General features: G+C 38.3%; 1 protein-coding gene across 1 annotated transcript in view; it reads left to right on the top strand.

Annotated features, from left to right (window-relative positions):
• wdr27 (WD repeat domain 27) overlaps nucleotides 1–6,447 on the top strand; it is a gene marked incomplete at both ends in the record, with an annotated part of 40,543 nt that extends 34,096 nt beyond the window's left edge. The window contains one exon of the mRNA XM_083923225.1: nucleotides 6,334–6,447. Coding sequence (XP_083779351.1) covers nucleotides 6,334–6,447 — 114 coding nt within the window. The remainder of the gene's footprint in view (nucleotides 1–6,333) is intronic.
• Nucleotides 6,448–13,919: the final 7,472 nt, after the last annotated feature.

Below are 13,919 nucleotides of genomic sequence, written 5' to 3' on the forward strand. Positions count from 1 at the left end.
TAAAGCATTTCCATTTCTAGTTATATTTCACTCTTTGCCTACTAGTTCTACTTCATGTAAGTACACTGTCAAATAATTTTGTAGTTTGTAATATTAATACTATATTGTCATTTATTGGATCATAAATGTAAATGTATTTATTATTTTCCAAACAACAGAGAAGATTGGATTACAACATACACAGGGAGAGTGACTTCATTCTCTGTTCAAGATGCCATTATTCCACTATATCCTTACAAATAATATAGTGTTTTGCTGCTATATTAATTTAATGGATATTGAATACAGAGCATTTAAGCTCATCTAAGAGAAGACTTTGCTTGTAAATGTTCCAAAATAACACATGTAGTATGCACTGCAGTATAGTAAAGTTAAGTTAAAATGTGATAACTAACTGGATTGGGCGAGTTGGGTCATAAAAAGTAATACATCATCCAGAAAATAATAATTACTTTCTCTAACATGTGAAAATAGCAGACAGAAGAGCAAATGTGAATACAACACCCTGGTTGAGAACTGACTCATTTGCACATGTTTTGAAGTTAGCGCTGGAAATTGTCCGCCTGCTGACACGAGCAGCTGTCCCTAAAAGTTAACATGTTCTTTCATCCAAACTAGGAAGATGAACAATGAGTGAATCATCTCACTGGCTTTCAAGCTCAGTGCTACTCTTGTCTCCATATGTCAGAATGTATCATCTAGCTCTTTGCAGACAGAAAAAAGATGCAGCTGGAGTCCCAAAAGACATTTTTATTGTATCATTTCGTTTGGAGCCATTTGGCATTTGAAAAGCTATCTAAACTCCTTAGTCCTTTTTTAAATATTTTATCTCATTGATGCCTCTTTGCCAGACCCCAGAGAGCAAAATGGTCCCTTTTTGCTGTAGTGTCCAGACAGCAAATAAAGAGCTGGACTCTGCTCTCTGCTCCAGAATGTCACATTAGAGTGAGATACAGACTGAGCTGAGACAGCCTCTCTGAAATCAACTGGCCTGTGTACAGCACAGCTGAAAGGCAGTGAACAGGAAGTGGGGAAAAAGTTTGGGTCCAGTTGGAAATTCAAAAGAGGTGTTTTTTTCAAGTATCAAAACCTTTTCGATGGTGTAGACAGCATTTTCTCAGTTGGCTATTAGTTGGTTATATAATAAGTTAATAGTGTTGTCTCTTTGCCTGAATCCGCAAAATATAAATGACACTATAAATTGGAATAACAAACAGCCTTTTGTATAGTCCGTAATAGCTTATTATATATTATATGCATCAAGGTAGCTCAGCTATGCTGCACATTTATAGTTCGCATGAATACAGAATTATAAATTGCGTCTCTAACGAAAAAAACCTGGGGGTTTATGACTGAACACCTCAAATGCACAGTGATCAAATTGATATCTCTCCTCTCATCTAACAGCATACTACCATACAGTATTTCCCTAAATGTTGGAGTGTTTCTTTTGGGTAAAAAAAAAAGAAGAAGAAAAAAGCTTTTGAATTCAACAAATGGGTTGTGTGTTAATTGACAAGCTTTTAGTACCCTTGACCTCATCTCTATGTTTGTAGTACAGACAGTGGTATCCGTCTTTTCATTTAACTCTTCCTTTTACAGATAGAGATTCACGTTGAAGCAAACAGATACACAAATACAGAATATATTTAATGGTCTTCAAGGGTTTTTTTTCAACTTAATTTAAGGAATTTAAGGTGTCAGGAACCATCTCTTTTGAATAATTCTGTAACACCATGCTTCAATTTCTCAAGTAAATTACACATTTCTATAGTTCTAAATACATTATACTGTACATGCATACAATATTTGTCCAACATACACTATATATACTGTCATATCCACCTACATCATGTATGTAACAAACTGCTATTAACCGGTATATTCCTAATTTTATTCCAGCACGACTTGCACTCATTGCACTAACTGTCTGTATGTACATATCTGTATATCTGCGCATAGAACATTTATGGTTATCTTTGTTTAGATTGCTGTCTTTGTTTAGCTGTATGTATGTATGTCTGTGTTATTACATTTAGAGCAATAACAGACCAGAGTCAAATTCCTTGTGTGTGTACACATACTTGGCCGTTTAAGCTGATTCTGATTCATTATGCAACCATTTTGGTGATGCCATTAAACTTCAAAATGGCTGATATATTGACTAGTGCGCCAACACTGTCACATTGAAATAATAATGTGTTCTGTGAATGGTCCGCCTCAATAAACATTTACTATTCTTTGTATTTCGGGGTGTTCCCTGCACTTTTCTTGGAGAGAAAAATTTCATACAGCTTCTGAAGCAAACACATGGAATTATGTGAATCTGATTGTATCTGTGTTTTTCTACATTCTGTAACATTCACACAGATAAGCCTGTCCAGGACCTTATAAATGAGATCCACTTTGACTGTCAGACACAGATGGATGAAGAGACAGGGAGTATGAGATGGACAGAAATAAACTGACTGTTACTTCCATTTTTTTTATTGATTAAATTGCAATCAGAAATTATTAATAGTGCACGAGCTGAGGCTAGATTAATGCAAACTTTATTGAAAATTTATGACTGAAAAAAAATCAATGAAGAATTGGTTGTCTCTGATATGATGTGAGTTCCGATTTGACCATTGTCAGACAATTGAATGGGCATCAGTTGCTTATTACTAGCATAGTAATGGCCCCCACACATGCGAAACCCAAGTTCACCTATAGGGGTGACCCTGAAGAGTCAACTATTCGACGATTTGCTCTGAGGAGGCTGGTTCCACTGCCAATCTCATAGTCGAATTATTGCAAAATGCGCAAAATGGGGTTATGAAACAATGGATTATTCCATTCTGGCTCTGAAAGTGCTGAATGTCTGATTTTACATATAGATGCTTGGTTTCTCCCAATAAACCATGATAAATAGCCTATTTGGGTATAAATATAAGCCTATTAATAAATACTGTTGCTAAAAATGTTCAAATAACTCATGTGCTTTTAATCTATCTCCTTAGTTTGCGAGAATAACCCCCTCTTAGACTAAGTTGTACTATCAAGGATCCGGCACCGTCAGAGCTCATCTTGGTTGGGCTTTAAATCTATCTGGGCGCCAGAAATACAACAGTCTGCTACTGATCATCACCAACATTTAATTTTAATATTTACCCATTTGTTGTTTTTCATTATAGACGCTCAATCCGACACAGTCTGACACAGCGCCGTGAAAGTGAAACTACAGTTCTAAATTTACCTTCAGCTACTGTCAAAGAATGATACAAACAAAACACATTTATGTTATAACAACAAATACTTGTAATAACCTCTGCCTGACACGCATGCCCGCGCAGCGCTGGACCCGCCGCTGTCTGCTTCAATTCCACTGATTCGACAATTAGTCGACTATAGGCAAGACGTGACAGATCAGATTCGACTATGAAAATTTTTAGTCGGGACACCTATTCACATCCCATGTGAAATGTTGACTTTTAAATAACTTTCGTGCATTCTGTAGTAGTATTTTAACCAAAGCTACCATCTTTTCCTAAACTTAACCATGAAGTTTTGTTGTATCAGCCTAACCAAGTAACCTACGTTTGTTTCACTTCACAATGCAACTTTCAGGCCATTAAAAGTGACGCCAAGGGGTCGTAAGGGCGACTGTTACTATGTGAATAGATGATAACAGTGTTCTGAACCCACAGGTAGGTTTAGCAGGCACCTTCTAACCCATATTTATGAGGCTGATAACCACAGATTATAGCGATTTAATGGAGTGATAACGTCCAGAGAAGGAGGCTTAACAGCAAAAAAAATAAAACTTAGTTGTATTGTCAATGATCATATACAGAAGTCACCACTGTAACTGTCCGCTCCTTTTGCCATGTCTTATGTGGATCTTCCTTCTCCTCTCAGCATGTACAATACAGAACATCCTGGTATGTTGGCATTTGTGAAGTCTGTGCTCTAAAAAACTGATGAATGATGTCCTTTGGGAGGGAAAACACATCACTCCTCATATCTTCAAAGCCTCAGCTATCATACCAGTTAAGCAGACACTTTCTGTTGTCCAGAAGGCCAATATTTGACACACAGTGTTCATCACTGAAAATCCAACCCACATTGCGTTCCTAGTCATGATATTTATTCACGCTTTGAAGTATTGATTTGTGGTCTTTTTTTCCATGGTATCAAGCCAGCATGCCTGACAATAACTAAGATTATGAAACATACGTGACACACAAATCTGAGTTCCTAAAAAGTTTTGAATGTTTAAAAAAAAAAACATCTATATGCTTGTAAATGACTTGACAATCTATATCAGTGGTCACAGAATTGCATAACGACATCTGACAAAAAAATCTTGAAAGAATAAAACCCTAAGAAAACTGCATTTCTTAGAAGTGGAATCTTGAGGTAAGACAAATAACTAACTTGTTATGACCCAGCATGACCCCATACATGTCTACAGTGAATCAACTTGCAGAAAGTTTTGACTTCTGACCCTGAAGGTCGCCCAAAACCCTCAGTACTCATCAGCTTCACTTGCTTCAGCTTCACTGAACAAAGGTTGAAGGTTGCAGAGGTGGAATGTGCCGGATTACAGATATTTCCTGAAAGCATATGACGTTAAAATATAATTAATGCTGTTATCACATTTTTAGAAAATCTTTGATTAGGCTTCAACTCTTCATTGCATGTTACAGATTGCAGGAGTGTAATGCTTAAGTGATTCAGTCTAATGGATTTAGATGGCAGTTGATGAAGAGAGCTGTGGTTGCTAATGGAGCTGCTCTCTGACCCTCTTAAGTTTTAACTAGCTATATTAGCTGCCATGGGGCAGGACCCAGACAGCTTGGCTTTTGTTGATTAAGGTCATTGAGCAGGAGGTCATGGAGGAAAAAAGACTTCTTGAAAATAAAAGAGCTAGTGAAATGAGCTGTCAAACTGTTTGTATTGTTGGAGAGCCTCAAACATTTTTATTTGCTAAAAATACTAGTACAACACATGCTTACTTTGGTGCAATGTGATTGTGCTTGCTTAATTCTTACAGAAAATTATCTTGGCCTCCACACACCACATCCTCTGTGTGTTTATAGGAGAAGGGCTGCAACAGTCACTCGTCAAAAGAAGATTTAATCCACCCCAGTTTAGTCTTTGTATTTTTGAGTCATCCTCAGACCTCAACTATTGTTCCCAGCACAGGCATCTGCTTGCTGGTAAAAGATGATTTCTCCTGTATAAAACAGCTTTAGTACATGGAAAAAATGTTGGACTATTGTAGTACTAAATGTGGTTTTCATCACTGCTTGGCGAATGTTGTTTTCCAAGATTCCCGCAGTTAGTGTACTTTAAAAAAGATACTCTGTCTTTACAAGCACCTGAAAATCTCTGAAATCACCATAAATGAAATTGATGCTCCCCAGAAGATCTGGACATTCACCCAAACAGTCTCATTTAGTTTTTAACTTGTTGGGTTGTTTCGCATGTTTTTTCATCATGGAGGATTTGTGGAGTCCTTTAAGACTTTAAGTGGGTTTGAGAGCAGTACAAATAACCAAGGTTTGAAATAGTATGAAATAGATTTGAAATGGTTTGTCACACACCCTGGTCTTACACGTGACATAAGCTTGAAAATAAAGTGAAAATTGAGCCGTTTGTGAACAACTGTCTTGAATTATGATTGTTCCATCGTATCATATTCTCTGCGTTGAGCAGCTGCAGATATGAATATGTATCATGAGCCTCATTCTTAACCCCAAATGAAGGGTTTCCTATTACTAGTGCTAATGATTGGCTGTCAGAGTGATGAGGTAATGCTCCCTCACCCTGATCTGTTCTACTGTCTGATAGAAACAGATGAGATAATCCTCCCTTTTTGCTAAGAAATATACTGAAGAAGTGATTGTGTACATGTGGGCTTGTCTGTGTACCACATCCACATGTTAGTGAGAGTGTGGTGTGTGTATGTGTGTTTGCATGTGTGTTAATTTAAATGGGTGTGGGTTGATGTTAGTTTATTGATATTTGGTCGCCTTATTAATGTGTAAACAGTTGACTCCCCATGACTAGCACTGGCAGGGACCTCAAGATTAAAACCAAGTTATGTAACAAAGTTCAGGCCAGGAGGCTTCATGTTTTTGTAATATATGGCAGGTGTGGAAAATCATGAATTTCTTGACCTCTGTGATGCTAGTCTTCTTTTATGAAGCAGGTGTGCTGTTCTGCAACTTGGTCATCTAAATAGAGTCGTAAAAGAGAGAGGAGTGATGTGTAACACAGTTTCTGGGGAATATCTACAAGAGTAAAAGCTGAATGTGATGTCATTCTTTTCTTTGTCTCTCCTAGCTGCTAACTGGGACCCTGGATGGGAAGCTGAGACTGTTTCAGTCCAGCAGTGGGGCCCGTCTGTCTCATGACACCAGTGCTGCTGTGCATAATGTCCCCAACATGACTGTGTAATTACAGCAGGCTGCTGCAAAGACCATACAGGTTTCATTAAAGCAGTTCCAACCCCCTGGCTAGGATTTTACTGCAGTAAGTAAGGGTTTTGTTTTTACTTGTTGGTTAAATGAAGATCAAATATAGATTCAAGTTTTCAGGGATTTTGTTTTTCTGTTATATGTGCCTGTTGTGTTCTTTTACTTCGGGGGTTCAAACTGTGAAAATGAGCCACCCATTTCAGCTCAGGAGGATAGCTTTGTTAAACTATATGTACATCAATAGACCGCTTTTCTTTGAACTGAGATTCAAAGGGATATCAGTGGTCTGATCTTTCATTAGATTCATTCAACCACATTACTGTGATATTTTGATGTGATATGTACTCAATTACACATAATTACAGCTAAATTTGCCAAAAACTATTTTATGAGCAGTTATTCCCATCTGTCCACATTCTCAAGCATCAGATTGTCTTTGTTAAGTATGTGGAACAGATGTTCTTCTGTATCACTGGCGCTGGTCATTACTTAAAAGATCAGCACACAGAGCTATGACATCAGCTGGGTGCAACCTCTTTGACTGCAAGACACACAGATGCTACTACTGTTCATACTGACACACCTGTCCGCATTGTTTGCGTACAGCTGTTCATTTAATTTTTGCACCAACAGTCAAAACAAAATGTCAGCTACTACAAACATCAACTATTCAACTATTCATTAGAACAGAATAAAAAAATGTAGGACATTGACACTGTGAATTAAGGATTTAAAAGGACTACATTTTTGGTAATATGTTTGTCAACTATAAATAAATGGTTACATCATGGTTATAAACCTGTGGAAAATATTTTGTAAAATATGTGTCTGTTTTCTACATGGTATGTATTTGGCTGTGTTACTGCATGTCTGTATTTGGAATAAGGTGTGCCTCAAGGTTGTACTTTAGGACCACTTTTATTTTCTGTTTTGTATTTATGATCTCCCATTGTATTTTCTGATTATTAGTTCCGATTATATATGCTATAATGTATACATCAAAAGGGTTATATATACATCAAAGCCTCAAGATACTTTGCAAAACAACTTTAACATTCTATAAACCGCTTTGCCAGTTCACAAAGTCAATAAAACAAGGTATTATACAGTGTATTCTATTGGACTGGAAACTGCATAATTGATGTTTTCAGATGTTTAATATTAAGCTTATTATAATCCCACAGTCAATTTCTAATTAATATATCCCCAAGATTGTCACAGGAAACCCCTTAATTTTCCCTCATGTTTAGAGATATGGGCAAATTTAACTTGCATGACCAGAACAAAACGCCAACTATGCTGCCATTATCTCTGCTTATATGTGAGAGGCTGAAGGAAAACTGAATGTCTGAATGAAATTTCCAACTACGCTCATCCCCAGTCCATTAGGGAAAGATACGGCATTTGACGCATTATCTGACGTTGACGCTGATGATAAAAGGATAAATCTGATAGGCGTCCTTGTCATAACTCCCTCAGATGGAAGTTAAGACTGCTCATCTCTGCCTTGTCCCCAGTCCAACATCCTGTGTTTGATTTACTCTGTATTTAGCTCTTTTTTGGACTTGTGCTTTAATTGATACAGAGACAGACTGCCTGTGAAATTTGTTCTCTGTGCACCGCCAGCCTCTGCTGGATAAAATATAGCTTTGAAGATTCACCGTATCAGCTGCCAGGTTTCCTATCACAATAACTGATGTTAAACATTAAAGAAAGCAGGGCTGATTTATGTGGTGGTACCTATTCTTTGGTTATACACCACATTGTGTGTGTGCATTTGTTTTATGCCACAAAGATAGGTATTTACTGGCAAGGTTGTGTCCTTCTTGTCATGGTGAGCTTTAGTGTTCCTGCAAGCAGACTAGACCTTCTACTGGGAAAAAAAACATAATAAATTGTCTTTGGAGTAGATTTATGTAGCCATTTTATTTTTCAGTGAGCATACCTTGCACAGAAAAGTTTATGCCAGACCAAACCTAACCAAGTCCTTTTGTTGCCTAAATCAAACAAGATTTCTGACAGAATGCCCTGAAGACTAACTTCTTCTCCTAACGGCGCACACGAGAGTGACAGATCAGTGTACATGCACATTCCTTGTCTATGTGAGGTTGCTTTGGGCGCACTCCCTGCATTGATCTCACCAGTAAAGAATGACGTGTTTATACTTGCAAATAAAACAATTGCAAGATAGCCACACCCGTACAGTACATCATAGCACAATCTGGTCCAAAGTTTGATCCCTCACAGTACTTTAGCATTCAATTTGACAGAGAAGAACTTAGTTTGCATCCAACTTTGCAGAGTACTGGGACATATGACAGCACTGAACCGAGCCGAGTGTCACTTTGGAAGAAGACACAGTGCAGAACTCACAATCTAGTTCTCCATTTTGCATCTCAGCATCATCAACTGAAATGCTTAACTTTATCTTATGAATATTTTTTTATAAGCAAAACCAAGACATATACGAGGCACGTCCATTGTAATGATCCCCAAAGATTTAGGAAGATATCTGCTATTGTCACGCAAAGCTTTTCTGAATATAATATAAGGTTCTATGAAATAGTTTAAATGAATAACTTGTCAGACTGATGGATATTTAAGTGAAAATTGTTTTTTGAAAGGTTTTATTGCTGACTGGTAGAACATAACAGTGATTCAGCTTATAGGTGACCTACAGGATGAGCACTTCCAAATGCTGCCTCATAAACAAATGTGGGGATCAGCCTAAATGCTATCACAATCTGACCCATAGGAACACAGAGCACCAATTCACACATATGTAAACATGGCAAAACAGGCGCCTCCTTTCTGATCACCTGGTAAGCTATGATGGGTCAGGGCCCAACTTGTCTGCCATGTCAATGAGTCAACTCATGGCTATAATTTATGACCAATATATGTATATAGTATATGGTGCTACCTTCTACTTACATTACATTTTAGGAAATAATATACTGTTTACCTTTTACTAATAATAACGTCTGTCTTTACCAACTAAAAAATGTGCTTAATTAAGGTTTTGATTATGATAACATATATGGTCTATTCCGCCCAATAAGAACTTTTACTTTTGAACTTAGAACTTAATATTTTTCCACCAACAGCATCTCCAGTAGTTTTCTTGGAAACTAGTAGTGTGGACTGTTAGCATGAGCAGCAATAAACAAAGAAAGCAATGTATTTGATTTAAAAAAGCTGTGCAAAAACACCAAGACAGTAAGCAGCGCAGAGCACCAGTGATGTCAGCAAAATAAAGTCTTAGCACAAAATAGTTGAACCCAATTCATTATATTGCTGTACATCAATTCATATTAGTACTAGGGAGATAAAGGAGCCATTGAATATGAAAACATCCTCCCTACAGTACATGCATAGTCCCTCTTACACATGTTCATGTTACTATTCGCATATATATCTTTGTGAATATGTTAAAGCTTTTACATATTGAAGAAACTGCTCAAGTGTTAGCTGGCCTGTGTTTCTCCTTATGTGGTCAAAGAATTACAGAGTCATATTTTGGGTTTAAATGATACAGCACATGTCCAAGTGTTCAGTAAAGCTTACAGTAACTCTTTCTAACTACAGTATACAATGTCATTGAAAAAGATGAACATGGATGGTAAACTGTTAGAATGACTGGTAAATACTGGTGATATATCCAGATGCAGCCACACAGGAAGAGCCAGCGAGGGGAAATCAGTGTCTTTGTACTTGACTCTGTCCTGAGCAGTTCTAGGCTGCTGTGTGCAGACAACAACGGAAATACAGATTAGTAGCAGATGTGTCATCCAGGGTACAAGGCATAAACATTAAAATGCTTAACACTTAGATAAATCATAACAAGAGCCTCATGGAGTTAGTGGGGAAAGATGGGGAAACCAGGAGCACCAAACAGGAGGCGCCAGATCACTTACTGAGACTTGAGGCCTGGAACCCTGTCAAGCTTTTTGAAATCCCTTCAAATAGTTACTCTTGGGATAACAATCTTGATATTTTGAATGTTTAAGTTAAAATAAAATTCAGTTATTTGAATAGCAGATACCCATCCAAGCTAGCCTAGAAATCCAGACCCAAATCTATCCGGAGGTAGGGTCTGGCAACGAGCGATAGACCTTTTCAACTCAAGGGGCAGCACCAACGCATGCATTTCAAAATACCACTGCACGCAAATGGATAGCACTACTACCAACTACGACCAATCAGAGCAATGAACAAGGTGTTGTATGACTTTGACGCCACATCACTGTCATCATCGCCTGCCCATAACAAATAACGATAACGATATAATTGGTAAGTTGGGATTTCTGGATTTCCAGGGTACATCAAAGTCAACCAAACAAATGCTGCATGAGTTGAGATTTTTGCTGCAGAAAGGGATATTTCACGTTTTCATTTGAGTCAGAGTCACTTAGCTAAGTGCACACTCTTTCTTTAAAGTCTTCAAAGGGTTAATTCATCAGCTCCATTAAGCCAAGGTGCAAGGGTGAGATGAGATGAGAGTTTGGCATCTGAGTCTAAACCATGGAGTCTCTGCACATTTCTCAGGCCCCATCAACCTAAACTCCAACCTCTCACTGACATAGAGATAGCATTACGACATCAACTTCTGTTCCATTAGAAAATTCCTTTGTTTTTATGACTGAATTTATTTTCTCAAAGAGGCATTTCGATGTTTTCCCTCTCTAATCATATTTGACCAAGCTTGAGAATTAACAGCAAATGGTTGAGCTTCAATTTCAGTGTATGGATGTGATTGGTACGCATACCTGTGTGTGTGTAGTGTGTTAATCTTTCTGCTATTAATATGTGATACTACTGTTGTTACTTCAAAATTAGCTCCGTGTCTTAATCTGTTACTTCTGCAATAAAATGTACAAACCAAAGCTTTGAAAAGAATGATGTGATCGGCATTCCTCCTCAGGTTAACGGTGCTGCTGTGGCAGCGTTTGAAAACGCATCAAAGTGAGCAATATAAAAGCCAAAATATCTCATCTATCATTCTCTACTGGAACCTAGTTTTCAGGTTGTGTTGTTGCCAACCAACCATGGCTGTCACCTGCCTGACTAACTTAAATGGGAGGAATAACTACAGGTTGTGAATTGTTCATTTAATAATGTGCCAGGTTTTCATACCCTTGAATGAACTCCAATTCCGCAGCAAGGAAAATGTCTCAAAATTAAATTTTGCTTCGGAACCGAACACACTGGCTGTTGCAAATGTGTATCTTTATTTAAAATGTATCCATACAGAAATTACATAAACACAGTCACAAAGATGGAAAGACACAAAACCAAAATCTGACCATATAATGTGCAGGCTCAGTGAAAGAGAAAGAATGTTAATTAAATTATCGAGAGGTACAAGTGTTTTGGGACAGGGGTTCCTGGAGCGTGTTAAATATGGGCTGTAGTGAAGAGTAATAAGAATTCTTCTAAATCCTGTTGAGACATACAGTAAGTCCTTGAAATAGTGGTAAAGTAAGTTAAAGTAGTAGTAGTTGTAGTTGTTGTTGCATTAGCAGTAGTAGATAGTAGGCTCAAGCGTCTATAACCAAGACTTAAAGTTGTGTTTGTGGTCTAACGTTAGCGGCTGGAGCATAGAACTGACTTTTAAATGTTTGGGGGAGTGAAGAAAATGGTAGGAAGTAGTTGGCATGTTGTCTTATGTACTGACATTATTTTTTATTATTTTTATCTCTTTTTCTTTGATGTGGGACCAGATGGGTGGAGCAGGAAGCAAAATGGCCCTTCTGTGGTTGGAAGTGTCAATAACCTGCTCTGAATGGAGGGCACATCCGGTTTAATGCCAGGTGTTAGTCCGTTATGTCAGAGCCAACAATCTGTTCAATCTGTCATCTCCTCTTGTGACTCGTGGTAGACACTGATAAACACAGCTGTATTTAAAAAGCTGGGTGTGTTCAATAGATCAGTAAAGTCATGTGTCAGTACGTACCTTACTAACCGTTGCTTTAGGATGTCCTTGGCCCCTATGTGCAGTATGATGTTTTTCACAGTTTGGTAATTTCTGTCATGCCTAAGACCATAAAGCAGTAGCCTTTATTTTGGTGGTGTTAATGCTCATACCTTTTACATATTTTACAACAAAATCACCCACAACCACAGTTTGAAGCCCAGTCATTTGCTTTCCTTGTCGTCATTTTGCTTTCAGCATTACTCCCAGTCCTTACGCTGCTGTATGTGAATGAGAAGTTATCCAGGTCATCTGACTGAGATCCAGGGTTCTGAAGCAGAGGTGCTAATCTGTTTGCAAGTTGTTCACTTGGTTGTTAGGGAGGTTTGCTAGTTCTCCCTTTTGCAGCTGTCCACAGCTATGTCCAACTCAGCAAAAGGGTTGAGAAAACTGCCTGGATAATAGTGCAGGTCAGCCAGTAGCATTGCAAATCTCAGGGCACTGGGCTTTGGTTATCTCTTCTCTCCAATCTCCCAAGGAAATGATTTATGTGTTGAAGCAAGATATTTCTAGAGAGGACTACTACTTGCAGAATCGTCCAGCTTTTGACAGAAATAGACAGAATTAAGCAGCTTTTCTCTCCCAGCTCTCTAGCCAGACATCCGCCGGACGTGGCTCACATGGCGGATTTCAGACGTTATCTTCACTATCTGTTTTTGTGCACGTTGCAAGGGAATCGTTGCTGCATGCAAGAAATATAAACAGCCCAGAGGGTTTTTTTCCCTATCACCAAATGTTAACTTGTGCAGTCAGACCATATTGTAGCACTGGAGTATGGACTGGCAATGGAGACTACAGTAGGTCAGGAGTAAGCTGACATCAGGCGTGAGGCGGGGTACACCCTGGACAGGACGCCAATCTGTCACAGGGCACATAGAGACAAACAGAGACAGACAACCATTCACACTCACATTCACACCTACAGGCAATTTAGAGTCATCAATTAACCTAACACGTGCATGTCTTTGGACTGTGGGAGGAAGCCGGAGAACCTGGAGAAAACCCACAAAGGCACGGGGAGAACATAAGGAGGGCTCCAGCCGAGATTCAATCCAGGAATCCTCTTGCTGTGAGGCAACAGAGCTAACCACCAGACCACTGTGCCGCCCACTCTTGTAGAGGAGAAATTTAATCTTAGTGGCTTATTTTGGTTAAATAAATTATAAATAAATGTTGTAAAGTAGTTTGATCTACAACTTTATATATTTAAATGTAAACCACCCACAACTAATGTCTCAGCAAATATTGAACCAACAGCTTATTAACAGCAGAGGGGTGAGCTGAAGAGAGTCTATAATACTCCACTGTGGTTAGGGTGTCATTTGTCCCTAGAGTTATCTTACAAGTAAAAATTTAAAAGCATTTTTGAATAAAATCAGCAGGCAGTATTGTGGCTAGAAAGACAGATTTCATATAGCTGCTACCTCACCACCCTAGCTCTGTCTTTTTGATGTACATTAAAGCAACACCATGTAGTG

Source organism: Echiichthys vipera (genome assembly GCF_963691815.1).
Source record: "Echiichthys vipera genome assembly, chromosome: 11".
Classification (NCBI taxonomy): domain Eukaryota; kingdom Metazoa; phylum Chordata; class Actinopteri; order Perciformes; family Trachinidae; genus Echiichthys; species Echiichthys vipera.